The 17,189-nt window shown below is 40.5% G+C and overlaps 2 protein-coding genes across 2 annotated transcripts in view; one reads left to right on the plus strand and one right to left on the minus strand.

Annotated features, from left to right (window-relative positions):
• Positions 1–673: 673 nt before the first annotated feature.
• ppp1r3g (protein phosphatase 1 regulatory subunit 3G) lies at positions 674–2,422 on the plus strand. Its single transcript, XM_079361903.1, has one exon. The coding sequence runs from the start codon at positions 900–902 to the stop codon at positions 1,710–1,712; it is 813 nt and encodes a 270-aa protein (XP_079218029.1). The 5' UTR covers positions 674–899; the 3' UTR covers positions 1,713–2,422.
• Positions 2,423–6,846: 4,424 nt separating this feature from the next.
• The window catches only part of lyrm4b (LYR motif containing 4), a 31,485-nt gene continuing 21,142 nt past the window's right edge, over positions 6,847–17,189 (minus strand). Inside the window, exon 3 of the mRNA XM_079361906.1 lies at positions 6,847–8,141. Coding sequence (XP_079218032.1) covers positions 8,091–8,141 — 51 coding nt within the window. The 3' untranslated portion in view covers positions 6,847–8,090. The remainder of the gene's footprint in view (positions 8,142–17,189) is intronic.

A 17,189-nucleotide genomic window follows, 5' to 3' on the forward strand; every position in this document is an offset into this window, starting at 1 on the left:
GACAGGCCCTCTACAACTTGATTACACACACAGTGTGACGTCAGCACGACGTCGCAGATGACGAAACTGTGTGTTTATGTGTTTTAAATGACGCACTCTTCGAGTTACGTAACCACGCTGATTATGTTTCTCAGACACGTGTGTGCTGCTGTAATGACTTTAGTTGTTTAAATTACGGTATGTTGACAAACAAATCTTAAATGTTAAATAATTGCACTGGTTTGTATTGCAACCTTAAGATTTAGAGGAAACTCAAAGAATTCTGGGATTTATAAGAGCCCATAAGAGGAGATGAATGTGCAGCACTTTTATTTGTAAAATAGTAAGCTGATTTTCCACAATGTTGTATTGATACTCCGTATACGGCTTATATATTGTCAGACTGTCAGCTGAGTTTGTGGTGAACCAAGGGGAAGGTGCACTTTGGGACACAGTTTAAAGGTAGGCTATACAACTTTATAAATGTGAGCAAAGTTGGGAGTAATGTTACATTTACTGACGACATTAATAATAATGATGGTATTGTCATATGTAGTCCTTTGAGATGCAAACAATAGTATTTCATCATCGTTATAGTCTATTTAAAATTGTGTTCAAGAAGTTTACAGTTGCAGTCTCATTATTTGTTTAGAAATACTTTATTTAAGCCTAAATATATGCCTTTTAATATTGTTTGTTTTTCTTTCTTCTGCACGCAATCAGGTGAAAGTTAATATTTCGGACGTGACGGCGCGCGCGTTTCTGCTACAGCAGCTGCACATTAGGAACACTGCACGCGCTGACTTGGACCACGTTGTTCTACGAAGGGGGCGGGAGTGTCCACTATACAAGCCGTCCCTAACAGCGGGTTGTGGAGCCGCTGCTGCCACAGCACACAGGCCGCCGGGCAGACGGGCATCATGTCCCGCTCATCTGCGCAGGGCCAGGCCGGGGGAGGGGCGCTGTCCCCGGGGCTGAGCGCAGAGAACGGCCTAGAGGAAGACCACGAAGAGGATGAGGAAGATCTGGACGACGAGGCTGACGCTTCTCAGCTAGAAAAGTTCATGAGAGACAGGAGGAGAGCCCAGTCTCTGCCCGCCTACCCCGCGGAGTTACTGGACGGGGTGTCCGAGGAGGGTAGGAAGCGCGTGAAGTTTGCAGACTCCATGGGTCTAAACCTGGCGAGCGTCAAACACTTCAGCTCTCTGGAGGAGCCGAAGATCCCCAGCAAAGTACTGTCTCGACACAAAAGCTTCCCGCCGCAGCAGGACCTCCTGGACGACCTGTGCTTTAAGACCAGCCTCGAGACGGACCGGCTGGTCTGCTGCTTCCCGGAGACGCGAGACCCAGAGTGTAGAGTCCAGCAGCTCCGCGTGTGCCTGGAGACGGTCACCATCACTCAATTCGACGTGCGCGGACAGATCCGAGTCTTTACCGGCTGCACGGACAACGAGGTGGGGGTGAGGTACACATTCAACGACTGGCTGTCTCATGTGGACGCGCAGGCTCTTCCTGTGGCCGTGGATCAGCCAGGGTTTGTGGGGGAGCGCTTCGAATTCACGGTGTACATGCCGCCCTTCATGGACCCCAGCTCGTCTGTGCACCTCGCCATTTACCTAAAGAACGAGGAGGGGGAGTTCTGGGACAACAACGACGGAAAAAACTACACCCTCAGGTACATCTGCATGCCCAGCTCTGCGCCCTTTGTAAGCGCAGGTTTTCACGCCACCTAACCGCCGTGGAAAACCTAATTACCTGTGCGTAAAAGCTCTCCATCGGGTGTAAGAAAAAGCCTCTCTATCCCACAAATCTGCTGATTGAATTGCTCAGACGCTGTTGTTTTAATCTACTGACGAAAATATTATCTGTGATTTAGGATTGCTCTTTTTTAAAGATGTTTTAATAACGTAGTTTATATCTGAAGAACAACACGGATCCAACTGAGGATTTCCCCACGTTTGGCCCCTGACTGAGCCAGTTCTTCCTCATCAGTACTTTGTTAAACATTCTCATTAAAATGTGTTCTTAAGGACACAAGTGACATTTATAGATACTTGTTTTGGTAACTTCCACTTGGATAGCTGGACTTTCTTTCTTCCAGAGGACACAGACACTGGATGAAGAAAAATATGATGAAGTCAAAGAGTTCCTTGAGTTATGTCATCACCATGGCTGCACTAAAGTGTGTGTGAAGGGGTATTTGATGTTTAAAGGTGGGAATTTACAAGATTTGAATGGAAACAAACGCTAGCTGGTTGAATGTCTCATGATGTTGAAATTTAGTCAAAAAAAACAGAATGGCTATTTGGAGTTTTTGTTCAGGAATTTTGAAAGAGGTAAACAATGCAACTATTGAGAAAGGCGTTTTTGCAAGGTATTGTGTTCTATATAGCAGTTTGTGTTAAATTGATCTCAATAAATAAATCATGCTTTTAAACAAACAGATTTGTGATCTTCTTGAATTCTGCATTTCAGATTGAAGTCTTAATGTCCTTTAGGTTCTCTGAAAGATTTTAAACAATTACAGAACGTTGTACTGCTCTGCTCCACTCTCCAAACCAATGTATCTACCATCTACATTTAATAAAGTGAATGCTTTAACCTTAAGAAAACAGAAATCAGCGTATTTGTTGAAATCAGCAATGATACAAGATCTCACTACCGACTCTGTTCTACCTTTAACATTTTTAGCTGTACTCATAGGAAAACGTTTTGCATTCAGATAAGAAAATAAAGAGCTGCTGTTTTTTTCTGATTTGAAAATATTATTACATCAGAATTACCAATTCTAACCAGTGAATATGACCGATGTGGTCAATGCAGTAAAGAAAAGAATTTAAACTGGTCATGTTGACTAACCTGATAACATCTGTTTGATCAGTCAACACTGAAAGAGAGGCTCAGAGTGATGGAGGCAGATTACAGGTAAACCTGAGACTTCGGTTTGTGTACAAAAGGGCAAAAAGATTCTTGAATTAACACAAACGACGATAATTATTAAGCTCCTTTTCGACCGGAGGAACTACACCCCAGAAATATGGTCTTTTTGAGGAACTACATGCGTTTCCACCCGATCTAGCAGGGTAGAAATGTAGTTCTAGGTTTACCCCTAAAGAAGACCCTGCTAGGGTTTATGTACTTTCTGAAGGTCCAGGGACAATAGAGCATGAAGCCCCTGCAGAGCTTAATAGCTGTGACTGGTCAGTCACAGCTGGGTGTTAGATCACCAACTGTGTTTGACAGACAGCAGCAGAAAGCCCATTGTTTTTACCCTACCTTTATTTGAATCAAAGTTTGACTGTTGCATCTATAAAAAGGTTCAAAACACATTATAGACTAAGTAAGACTTTATAAACGAGTCAAAAGGTTGATCTGGATTTAAAACCTGTATAGTGTTATAATCAAATTGTTTATTTTTACTTTAAGTGTATTTTAACGTTATTCACAAATTCACACTGAGGTAAAACTACGTTTGACCTCTACAAAAATAATTTACATCTATGTCTGGGTAAAATGATGAGTGACTTGTGTACCTTTTCTTATTTTATTCAACATTTAAAAAAAAATAAAACATACTAACTTTGGTGACTGAAAATCTTTTTCAGAAATACAATTTTAAAATGATCCCTACAAAGATCTTCTGTGTTCACAATTAAAACAAATCGGATATTCAAAAATGTAAGTGTCATAATCACAAAATATACTTTACCACAAAATTAACTTGAAGACATTCAGTACAGAGGTTGATATCATTTATCCTCCTAAAAGGTGTGTCTTGGTGAAATGAGGGGAGTGAGGTATCCAGAGTTCATTCTTTTAAATTCTTTTGTTTGATTGGAGTCTTGTTGTCTTTAATGACACTAAGCACTCATGTTCATTGTTAATCAATGAAGTCATTTGCAAAGCAATACAGCCTGATTTGCATAAACTTCCTAGAACTTCAGGCAGCGGTGGAAACGTAAACAGCCATGGAACACAGGAACCTTTAGTTCCTTCAAGAGAAGTGCCTGAAGCTTTTAGCTTTGGGAGCCTTTGGTTGAAACGGCGCTCTAGATTACTTAGCTTAGTGTATAAGATGCAATTTATTACCATATCCCAAATGTAGAAAATTACTATAGCTACTAATGACAAAGTTGCCACGAAGATGGCTATCATGTTTTAATGCTAAAGTGTCATGTTAGCCATGTGCCAAGTACATGAAGGCCTTCAGGGAAGTTCACCCCAAGTGTTGTATTTCAACACAAATAAACTTGCACAACGTGCTGCTAGCACAATCTCTGAGTCTACTACTATTAGCATGTGGCCAGTGTCAACATTTCAGCAGCAGAACCAACTGCATGTCCTATTAAAATGCTAATAATGAAGGTCACAAACATACTACGCTAAACAACGTTTAATGCTAATATGCCGCAGTATTTTTCAGTAAAACTAAGCTGAGCATTTTGTCGAAGTTAGAAATAACTTTTAAACAAGGCATGCTGTTGAGAGAGCAGTATCAACAGAAGCAATGCTAAAACCCTGTTAGCCACAACCCATCCAGTCATAAACATGTTGCCAATGTTTTCTGTGAGTTAAAGTAAAACAATTTCATTTGTGCTGCCTTGATGGAGTTTCTTGCTCACATTGAAGCTTGCAAATGTAACAACCGCTTAAAAAGCTATGACCCTGCAGCCTGTGAACATATTTTTTGCTAATTTACAGGCAAACTGGATGCAGGCAAACTACTCTTCTGTATGTGGGCTTGGTCAGGTCCTCCTGTCTGTCTGAAAGCATCTTTACATGAGGGTTAAAGTTCTCAAGTCCGACGCTTCTAAAAAAAAGTCCTGTTGACTTACCTGACGACATGTGTTTGATCAGTCAACACTGAAAGAGAGGTTCATCGTGATGGAAGAAGATGACAGGTAAACCTGGAACTTCAGTTTGTGTACAGAGGACATATTCTTGATTAAACTCACAAAAATGTTCCATTTCAGGATAAGTAGATTACTCAGCCTTCTATGTCTATGATACCATAAAATGCAGTGTGTGAGATATAATTTATTACCTTTTATTCCCAACTAGAAGTGGGCTGCGTCCTATCCTCCCATGTGAACAATATACCAGTCTATAATGCAGAAACATGCGCTGTCATCCACCACCTTGCACATTGCACCTGACCTGACCTGATTAAAAATGTGTCCCCATTCATCTGTAAGGCACAATATTTGCTGGGATAGCGTAGTGGACCAGGCTGGCCTTTTCTTGGGTAAGAGGTCACAATGGTGCATTTAAATGAAAACGGCAGCATACTGTTAAGTAAAGAAAGCTTGTGGAGCACTGATTTGATTGAAAAGCCGGTAAGACGGTTAAAGACGCGTCACTGGGCAGAGAGACTTGTGGGCCGTACTTAACAATCAACACAACCTTAGGCTGAGAGCTAAACAAGTGTACAGATAACTAGCAGGGTTGTTAACTCCACATGGAGAAAACAGATGGTACTAAAAGAGCTGCACACATCATTACCATTGTGGACTTAGATGAACATGATCGAAATCATCACACACAAAGATACTTCAAACCTTTTTTTTTTTCATTCTGGGAGAACCCCCAAAACAAACAGTCTCTTCAAGCGAATACATCCTAATGAACGCTGTATTCCAATAGTTAATGGGTAAGATCATAGACCCTGATGAAGTGTACATTTTCTTTGTCGTTTACTCAAGTGGACAACTGCAGTTTTTTGTCCTTCCGCTATAAGCTTCATTTTTACGCCAGAGGTTGGAGCCACACATTTCTCTGTCTCGAAAAATCAGAAAATTCAAACCTTTTTAAGAGAAGTACAGGTTGTGTTAATAAGCACAATGTTTAATGTTAATCCGTTTGACTCTCTGAGGCCCCCTTTGATTGTCCGTTGTACAATATTGAATCACATTTTTATCTCCAAACAAACAGTTTCCAGGTCCAAATAATTTCCAGTGGCAAACTGAAAGGGTCAAAACTGAGTCCAAAGTTTCTTTTTGTGAATGTAGGACTTGTAAGTATTCACGTGTATGACTCTGCAGAACCCCACTGGGCATCCTCTGTGAGTGTGTGTGTCTGATGAAGCAAGAATACCTGATGAAGCAACATGTGCATTTCACTGTGTTGGTGTCTTTGTGTGTAAATGGGCCAGCCTGCTTGTCCTTAAACCAACAAAAGAAATCTATGAATAGCAACTGCTTCTACCTTGTGGGTCAGTCACCTCCTTCACCTTCACCCTCTTCCACCAAAAACACACACACGGTAAAGGTAAGCAGCTTTTCTTTTTAATATTTCACTAATGGCTCATGCTTATGTTTGCTACCATTTCTGTGAGCAACGATAGCACACAAAATTCAGTTGGTGATGATTCTCGGTCTGTTAGCTTTCATTGCCTCTTGCAGGTTTTCCTCCTGGACCTCGAATCAAGACCACGCCCAGCCAGTCATATCAAAATGGATAAGTTGTGAAATACAATCCATCTCCTGTAGTTTTTACCATTAAATATTTAAACTATAGAGGCCAGAACTTGACTCTTTGGCTTTTGCAGCTAAACTCTAGTGGACACTTGTGGAACTGCAGGTTATTCCACTTCTGTATTGGCTTAATTTGTCAACATCTGATTGCAGCATGGGAAAACCAATCTGCAGCTTCTTCATTAACTTCTCCTCTGTTTTAACTTCCTCCATTTTATTTTCACGAGTCAAGAAGACGGTCATGTTTACCCCTCGCTCTTTTTGACAAAGTGTGTTTGTGAGTGTGTGTGTGATGGCAGAGTGTAAAAACTGCTGTAAAACAGAAATGTGCGTAGCTGGTGTCTCAGTCAAACTTCACCTCATCTTTGAGATAAATAAAACTCTAAAAGCCAGACCTTGTTCAGCTCTTTATAGGTTCTTTATAGCCAAAATATATCAAATAATTACATAGGATATATAACTTGTGCGTTAAACAACAACAACAAAAACTCAAACGAAAAAAAATGAATGCACCGATCAGTTTCCAACAGGTTGAGCTGTGAAACATTACAGTATTAAATATATTAATACGTTAGTCCTGTAATGTTTAAAAGAAGGTTAATAAACTGAGATTGAAAGTGGGAAACATTCAGAAGTAAACCGCTCAACGTGTGGAATTAAAGAAATCTTTTATGCAAATGTAAGGAGGTATTTTATTGTTCTCTATAAAGACACCAGACCATTTTGACAAGGACTGTAATTTCAACCGCTCAAACTGATGGAGTTGGATGTCTACCTCTGCCGTGATTGGTTAATTAGTTTGTGTTATTTGAATGAGAACATGTGGAAGTAGAAAAACTAGAACGCAGCTCGAAAAGTGATTTAGTGGTCTTCGAGTTAGAGCTTAGGGATGTTCTATGAACTCATCAGGTTTGGAAATGAGAACCTTCATATATTTTCAGAATATTCAGATTCAAATGATTATCTAGTATCCAAACTGAAATGTACAAAGCACATTCTAAAACAGAAATGTAAGAGATGAATCATTTAAGAGAAATCTGAGGCATCTTGAAAAAAAACTGAGCTGCAGCTAAAACTTAGAATAATTCTCTCCATGAGTCTGCTTCAAAAATCTATCAAAATGATACGTGAGAAGAAATTAAATTAAACAATATATTATAGATCACTTACATGACAATTACTTGCTTAATTGTCATGCTTTAAAGCAAACCCGCCAAAACTTGACTAAAGCTTTTCGAATGTAAATATTGGCTTGTTTTTGTGATATTCTAATGACAATCTCACAGCAGAAGCACTCTGACATAGAATTAGTTTTATTATCTGACCATTGAATATTCTTTTTTAAAGTAATTTTTTAAGAAAAAAGAGTGATGAGTGATTTTAAAAAAGCCTCGTAAATCTGATCAATGCATCCGAAACAAAAGTGGAAACAAACTTCACAGCTGCTCTCTGTCCTACATCCCCCACAATGCACCTCACACCTCCATTCAGCTGCACTTAAATTAAGGTGGAAAAGAAAGCTGGTCGGTTGATGGTGATGATGATGATGATGGGCGGGCAGTGATTGGCTCCAGCCTCTGATGTCACTTCCTGTTGGTTGCTGGTATAGCACTCCCTCCTCTGAATCCCGGCGGAGGGTTAATTCTCCATCACCGTCTTCTGGGTCTCGAACATCTTCCCGATGACGACCTGTGGAGAAAAATTCAAGACAAAGACATGAAAAACCAGAGCGCGAGGTATACGTGTGAGGAGGTGTTCTTCTATTGACCGCATCCTCCTTTCTGCTTGGTTTGATTGATTTATTATTTTAAAAAATATTCTGAAAATGAAAATGTGATAGATACATTGCTGAAGTTCTGAGCCCAGAATGTTCAGTCGGTCCATTTTTAATAAAAAAAATTATCTAATATGTAACTCAATGTAATTGAAAGTCGATCAAAATTCAACATTCAAACACACAAAAAAAATAAATAATAATTTAACACCATTTCCCTGTGATAATAATTTCATTAGAGTTGCTTTAATCTAAATCATGTTGTTGTTTTTTAGATAACGCTGATTTTACTGTGGTAATAAACACATTTTAGGGGTTTTCTTTATATAAGATAAGAATTTATCTTGTTTTCTTCAGATATTTGTTTTTCAGCTTTTGTTTGTTTTTTACGATGCGGACAAGATTATCTCTTTGTTTTTTCCTGGGACAAGAGTGCATTCAGTCAGTGATAGTTCAGCGTTAAATCATGGGTACATTTCAGTTGTCTTAGAGCAGTGATAATAATAAAGCAGCATCTTTCAAAAGGCTGACATGTTGAGTAAAGCTGCTCTGCTCAACAGTAATGGAGGAGTGATGGATGAAGCTCACATCGTTAATTCACTGGAAATTGAATTTCTGCAGCACTGATGTCGTGTTTAGAATAAAAAATGACCAACTTTTCTCTCCAGAGGCAGTTTTTCTCTGCAAGTCACACATCAGCTGAAATCAGTCTTATTATTACAGCGCTATAACCCCCCCCCCCTCCCCCCATGCGCTACAGCAAAAAACATTTTTTGACAGAGATTAAATGACAATAAATAGGCGGGGAAGTTGCTGAAATAACGACATCATGATGACAGTTTGTGGAAAAAGTCTCAATTCATGATTTGTCTGGTCTGTCTGAAAGAAAGAAAAAATCAAGAAAGATTTGTTTATAAAATGCTTTTTTTTAATCATGAAGTTTGGTCCAGCATTGTGAGGAAAATCAGCACACCAACACTCTGCTTACACCCAAAGCTGGTCCTAACTAACCCGTCCGTTATTTCTGTTACATGTCATCCTCTCTATCCTCCGCTTGCCTCTGAGCTCTGCAACAATATCCACCACCTTCCTGAGGATGGCGCGAGTGCAGAAGAAAAGACAAATGTGTGTGAGCATCGAGTCCAGAGAGTCTCGTCTCTGTGTTATGTCAATATTATCTCTCTGAACTCTGTTGTCAAATAGAGGAGCCAATTATGGTCCAGAGTGATGCTGTACTGTATGTACAAACTTGAGTGAGTGTGTGTGAGAGTGTGTGTGTGTGTGTGTGTGTCACAGTTCACAATTGATTTCTTTTCTTTTTTTCTGTACAAAGACACGACAAGATGATTTACAGAACATGACCAGAGACAACCCCTCGCTCTCTCGCTCGCCTTTTCCGCTCTCTCTCTCTCTCTCTCTCTCTCTCACACACACACACACATGTTCTGAACACAGAGCAGCTGTCTGTCTGTACATCAGTGTGAACCCACAGGTCACCTGTCAGAACATCAGCTGGTCCCACCTGCTCTTTCAGGACAAACAAACGTTACGCAACAAAACTAGAATATTACAACAAACAGAAACTTATTCAGTCACTTCAGGACAATTAGCCCTAAACTATCTTTTTTTTCTTCTTTTTTTTTTAAAGCCGCAATGGAAGTTGTAATGTTTAAGGCATATCCTCCCCGGTGCAGCACACCGGATAAACTGAATTTACTACCTGCAGAACTGATGATGTAGATGAATACATGTTAGCCCCGTTTCTGCAGGCTAAGGTTGTGATATGTGTGAGGTTGGACTTGTGTTTGACAGATCACATCAATCAATTGATCGAACTTTATTTGCACAGCACTTTTCATACAAAGATGTTTCACAGAGTGATTTCACATCATAATAAATCAAACCACAATTCAAACACAGAGGTATAATAACTCAATTAAAACGGGTACTGACGGACTGAGGAAACACTGTCATTAATTCTTCAATGAGGAAACACGAGAGGTTAAAAATGTAATAAAACCCATTGAGATAAAATGACACTCAGTCAAAAGAGAGACTAAAAAGGTAGGTCTTGAATTTGCTTTGTGTACTGCCCTCAGGTCTCCAGGTAAACTGTTCCACAGACGGGGACCGTTATAATTAAAAGAGCCTCACTGTAGGTTTTAGTTTGGACACGTGGGACAACTGAAAGACCACTTCTAGAAGAACATGTGGAAGAAGCAGGTAGAGCAGTACATTTGCCCAGTTTGTGATGGATAGATGACGACTGAATCATCAGGTTTTTCTGTGAGCATGTAAACATCCTGAATATCATCCAAACCAGGATAAGGCTACGGTAAGTAGGATACTCAAGTCCATGTAAATGCACTCACTGATCGACGACCTTCTATGATGCAAAACCACTCAGGCAGTCAACTGACTATTTAAAATGCAAATGATCTCTACATTTCAATATGAATCAAGATTAATCAAATGTTTTATCGCATACTTCAAATTCCATTGTTTCACCATTTGGTCTGAAGCTGATCGTTGCTGATCAAATTCAACCGTGCTTTTATTTTGAAATAAAGTAATGCCCTTGTGGAAGATCAAAGGTTTCAACATTACCTTAACCGCAAAAACAAGGAACTCGTTACACATCAAAAACAAAGTGAAAACAGCTGAAAGGAACAGCAGCAACGTGAAACGGTTGATGTCATAGGTGATCTTACTTTTGACTCGTCAACCAAGCCGCTTATTTTTTCATGCAACGAGAAACTCAAAGATTACTTTACAGAAACATTGCAAATGTCCCTGTGCGTTGTTCAAAGAGTGCAAGAGTTTACAAAAGTTTTACGATATTGATGATTTTTAAAGTTTCATCGTTCATTTGAACTACAGAGATTATTTTCTTCGAAAATAAGTCGCAATGAAAAGTATCAACAATCTTACAACACCAAAGCGGAAAAAACGCAACAATAAAAGGAGATGTGGAAACCTGAACCGCACCAAAGCCTGTGTTCTCCTCAGAGCGACATTTTCTAACATCCTGGCTGACTAACACTGAGGACACGGACTTTGTCAAGTACACAAAGAATGGATGAAAGGATATCCTACTTATTGATTTAAATCAACACACAGCACCTCTGAGAGGAATACGCAACAGGAGGGTTTCACTTTCACTGACAAAAAGAGGGAAAAAAGTTTTAAATAGAAGAAAAAAACAAACTGTTAAAACAATAAATGGTAAGAAAATCGATAAACACAAATCTACAGAGACCCTGAGAGGACACACATCCATATTTCTCATTGGTCTCATTGAAGTGTATATACACTCCTGTAATAATGAATTCATTTTAGATTTTTTTCAAGACCCTTACATATCTATCCCATTTTCTCCAGATAACACTGCTTGCTTTCCAGTGATTTAAAAAAAAAAAAAAATGTTTATTCAAGATCTGGATTGATTCATCTAATTTTTCATAATTACAACAATTGTTTTTATCTGACAAGCACATTTTGTTTTCTTGAGATCTTGAGGAATTGGTCTGTTATTTGATGAACCCAGCGTTGTTATCTCGAGAAAAAAAAGTCAAATAAAGTCTCTTTTTTTGGTGATAGTTTAAGGTGATATTCATGATGAGAAGTTTACAAAGAAATGTTCTAAGGTATCAGTATTTTTGTATTATGGTGCAGAGATTTTCACCTTTACATGTACAGATCGTTTCAATGGGTGCTTATACAACTGCAGCACCACCAGGGGGCGCTCTCTCTCCACATATACACTGAAACACACATGGCGCTCCTCAAGCACTTTGTCTCCTCACCTCATCAATTATTCTGCCGTCAACTCTCACTCTCTCTTTAATACACCACAAACTCTCTCTCTCTCTCCTCACACTATCACAGCCTCACTCGCCGGGCTGGGGCCCCCCTGTGTGTATTGCGTCCTGATTGGCTGCTGTCTGGCGTAGGAGGGAGGGGGGTGGCGGTAAGGTGGGCGGCTCTCTTAACCAATCAGCTCGCAGGAGGCTTGGCTCTCATGTAAATTGTTGCGGCTGTGTCTCCTAACAAAGGGATGGCCTCGCTCACTCGTTCTCTCTCTCTCTGATGAAGTCTACCTCGCTTGTCCACTTTCTCTCCTCTCTGCATGTTCTCATCACTCTCAATCTTTCCCTTCATCACTTTGTTTTTTTTAATCTTTTTCACGTGTTACTCTTTCTGATTATCCGTTCTCAGTCTATTTCTCCTGCATCTCTGTCTATCTCTCCATTCTGTCTGTCTGTCTCTTTCTCCTGTCCGTCTGTCTCTCTTCCTGTCTCCTTTCTTTCTCTTCTCTGTGTGTCTCTCTCTCATGTCTTCCGTTCTTAGTGTGTCATGAATAATAAACAGGCGGCTCAAAATACAAATGATGAACCATTAAGCCCCGTTTCCACCAAGCGGTTCAGTTCGGATTGGCACGCATTTTAAAGCGAGGAAAGATTCCCAAATTACCGACCTGAACGTTCTCCTTTTTGTTACCCTTCTGATTACTGTCGTCTCTGTACTCGAATTACCTAATGAAGATTATTATTATTCGCATGATTATTATTATTCATCATAATTTTTTTTTTATGCCTCTAAAATGACATAAACATCCAGTAAATGCCTGTAATCTTCTTATTCTTGTAAAATGACATTAACATACAATATTTAATGATAAATATAAATAAATAACCAATGTACTTCGTACTGTGTTGCTAAACACTCTCAAAGAACAGCCTCGTACCCGTTGTTCTCCGTGATGGTAGCTTTTACTCTGGCTCGACAAACACTATGAGGTCTCTGTAGCTCCTTCTATGAAACTTAATGGAAGTATATCTCCAGTTACCATTTTGGTTATTAGCAGGCTAACGACGTGTGCTAACAGGGCTAGCTAATGACGTGACTTGAGACTGCCTGTTTCGGTCTCAGCTGCTTTCCACTTGTGTTTTAAGCATCGAACTAATGTTTCTATAGTATGCAATTTGTATTTGTTGTGCTTTTGCTTTTTTTCTAATTCGTCCCTTGAGAGTTGCCGTAGCTGCCTATTGTTTTTGTTGTTATGAGAAGTCATACATTTGTATCCCGTTCATTATTTTCCTTGCGTGTATATTCAGTGAGGCGAAAATAAAAAGCTGGGTAACAAGAATAAAGCTGTATGAGCCAAAAGCAGCGCTTGCACAGGTGCACGAGTAATGAATTGCAACTCGAATAATGGAGTCAGCGGCGAGTACTCGTACCCATCCCTATTTGGGATGCCAAGAATATCGATCATTTTAGCATCGATTTCATATTAATGGTTAAACAAAAAAAATTACATTTGTTAAAGTTTCTCTCAAAAACCTAATTTCTCTTTTTAATAATTATGAACAACAAGTCATCCATTAGTTAGTCGACTGTGTTTGAAGTCTGAAGTTCTCCTTTTTGGACGTCGCCATATTGGCTTAAAAAAAAATGGCTTGACCATGTATGGATGATGGGGCGGAGCTAGAGAAAAAGGTTAGCACATGCTAAGTGGTCAATGCTAATCAGTTAACAGACAGTGGCTAATTCATCAGCTGGTGAATGAGCTAGCTAGCATAATGAGTGTTGCTGAACGCAACAGTTGCCAACACTGACAACCACTTCACCAGCTACTGAACAAGTATTTTGAGTGGGGAATTAAGAAGATACACATAAACATTGTTCAGGAGAAATAATTAGATGCACATATTAACGTGTCAACACTGACAGCACTAGTCGAAACTCAAACCAGAATCTTTGGTTCTGCCTCATTGTATCAGAGTTTTATATGATCCCTTCTCGTCAAACAAATCTTCTTGCTGCTTCCCTTTGCTTGATATATTGTATTCATCGAGATGTAACAATCAGTTTTTGGTCAGGATTCAGAAACCTCATCACACTCGGCAGGCAGACAAAGCCTCGCAGGCGTTTTCTTCTACATGAAGACAATCACAGTGATCAGTGGAAATCTAAACATAGCCTTCATCACATCCGTCCTCGCAGAAGAGGCAGGAGCAGTATAGAATCCATGAACACACACACACACACACACTCTCCCTGCTGAGTCGTGACGGACTGACCTTCAGTCTCACTCCCACTAGGCAGGAGGTGTGAGATTAATACAACACTGCTGCACTCAGCCGAACTCATCATACACACTGAGGGTGTGTGTGAGGCCTAAAATATTACAGCTGTTCCGCCAACAGGATGAACAAAATCTGAGGCATGATTGGAAAATTCCAAAGTTAAACCTTTATTTAAAAGCCAACAATGATTTAACCCAGCCAGACCCAGTTTAAATGTCAAGGGTTGAGAAGAGAAGACGGTGCAAAGCTGCCAAAATGTCCTTAGGTGTCCACTAGAGGCTGTCTCCTGCAGTGAGTCAGTCCCCATAGAGCCCTATGTTAAAAGGTCCAACTTTACAGCAGAAGTGAGTGACAGGCCTCACCTCAGCTAATTTAGTAACAGCAATAGCTCAGTCAGTTGGGCCTTCGGTTGGTCGCCGGTTCGAGTCCCGGCACAGACCAAGCTCGGACACTGGTCTGGTAGCTGGAGTCCACTTCCTGGACACTGCTGAGATGCCCTTGAGCAAGGCACCAAACCCCAAAAACTGCTCTGAAGTGCTCGCTGTGTGTGCATGAGTGTGTACTTCAGCCTATGTGTGTGTTCATCGCCATTAAACAGAGTTTAAACCGTATTTCCTTTTGCGGGACTAACGAAGAACAATTGTTACTATTATAACCTTTAGCAAGTTAGTCAGTGCTCTGACTGTCAATCGGAGGATTTTTGGTTAGGGTTGGAAAATATGACTTTCTTTTAAACCTCCATACTTTGATACTTCTTTTCCATTAAAATGACAGAAATGTTATCGTTTTAAAGCATGTGGTGTCCAAAAGTACTGAACATTTTGACAAAAAAAGGGAAAGTGGAGGCTGATTTTGGTAAGAATCCTCGCAGTGTCAAGAGGTTTAAAAAATAAATGCTGCTCTGAACAGCAGGAGACAGTAAAAATTGAAGGCAAGGAGCCGTTGAAAGTGGGAGGACAGAGATGAAGCGACAGAGGGGAACCAGGAGGAGGACGGCAGAGCAGCTCAGACGGAGAAAATGAGGGTTTTCTTACATGTGAAAAAGACGGGGAGGGGAGGGAAAACATGAAAAAGTGGAGGGGTTGGGGCAGCAGGATGCTGTCAAAGTGAAATACATGGAGGTCTTTGAGTGTAGGAGAGATGGGGAAGCAGGAGGATGAGAGGTGCTCAGGTAGATAATAAACTGAGCGTGAGGAGCGCTCCACCATTTTCCAGCCTTTCTATTTGTCAGGAGATGAGAGAGCCAAGCAGCAGGCTGCACCAACACGTTTTAACTGTCTGACTCCGCTGTTTAGTCCTGAGCGCCAGGCCGCAGGAGGGAAGAATACAGGAAGAAGGATGGCTTTATCTAGGACAAACGCAGATATATGCAAGGTCAGTTTCTTTCCAACATCGCTCAGCCCGAGTCTCTAGTTTCTAGTCTCTAAAAAGAAAGAAGAAAAATACTTGGCACATGTTTTTTTATGAGACAGGTGTGTGGGAGAGGAATGAGTCCATAAAGTATTTAAAGCAAACTTCTGCAGGCTGTCTGCAAATTGCAAACGTTGCCAATGTATATGTGCAATTTAGACAGTTTACAGAAGTGTGGCTGCAATTTTTGGCGATCTTCACAAAGACGTTGCCCTACATCGGCTGCGACTTCTTCTGGTAATGATACTGTACCAAAATCTTAAAAACTATTTTTCTCTGTGTATTTAATTCTATTTCTAATCTAAGAAGGAAAATAGAGGCAATAGAGATGTGGTTGAAAACGATCAGAGTACAATGTCAGACGTTTTCCTGGAAGATCGTGACCAGACTGATCATCTCAGTGAGTTTACTCTCCGTTGCTTTCTAAATGTCAGATGAGACAAAGAAAGAAAACCACATAACCTCCCATTTACACGGAGACGTTGAAACTCTCACATTCGTCGGCAGCACACTCATGCTTGGAGGAAAGCTAAATCCTCACACTCAGCCAGGTAATCGTTTCTGTGGCCAAAAATAAAAGTGGGAAGATGAGAAGTGAGAAAGACTGTCGAGTTTTTTTTTTCCAGCGTGTGAAATGATGATGTAAACTTCAGCAGCATCATCATCTCACACGCAGATGAACCCACACTGTCTAAGCGCGCGCACACGCACACACCTGTTTGCACACGGTAGTGATGAGGCAGAAGAGGAGGTTGGATGGATCAGAGGAAGGCAGGGAGAGAATAAAACGGGCCTGAGATGATAAACCTAGCGCTTTGCAAGGAGGTGAGAGTTTCCAAGCAGTAAAAACTTCATCCCTTTCATTTTGTTTTTCCTCTCTTGAGTTTATGCCATGACCTTCAGTGTTTTATTTTTTGGATGCCAGAGTGGAAATGTTCCTGCGCCACTTGGGACTTTTTCCAAAAGTAAATTCATCATCACAGATCCTCTTGGAAAAAAAAAAAGAGAGTCAGCAGCAATGTTCATTGCAGCTTGTACGCAACAATCAAATTAGGCCCCTCCTACTGGGCTCATCGACACAAGACGTGCACACAGGCCTTTGCATACCGACACTGCGAGCTACCTGAGATGAATACATTTGCCGTTATTGAAAAGCCGATCATGAAGCTAAGTGGCGGCTTTCTGTTAGACCTTCCTGTCTAACAGAAAGCAGTCCGACTTTTCATCCCAAGCTACTCCTTACGTTCCCGAAAGCAGGTGACGGCTAACCCAATGTAAACCTTTGATTTGGAACGAGATTGATGCGCTTGGCGTTTCGCCTCACTACGATTATATTTCTCTTCATTGTCACTATGTACCCACCCACCATATTCACTGATCTGTGTGGCGTCCAGCAGCTGAATCATATTCCCTCCCAAACTCACATTCGCACCGTCATTGGCAGGAGGAAACGCCTCCGCCCGG

This window comes from Symphodus melops (assembly GCF_947650265.1).
Source record: "Symphodus melops genome assembly, chromosome: 14".
NCBI classification, from domain to species: Eukaryota; Metazoa; Chordata; class Actinopteri; order Labriformes; family Labridae; genus Symphodus; species Symphodus melops.

What these genes read in the sequence shown, in the direction of transcription:
- ppp1r3g (XM_079361903.1), top strand. Translation starts at nt 900, where the DNA reads ATGTCCCGCTCATCTGCGCAGGGCCAGGCCGGGGGAGGGGCGCTGTCC.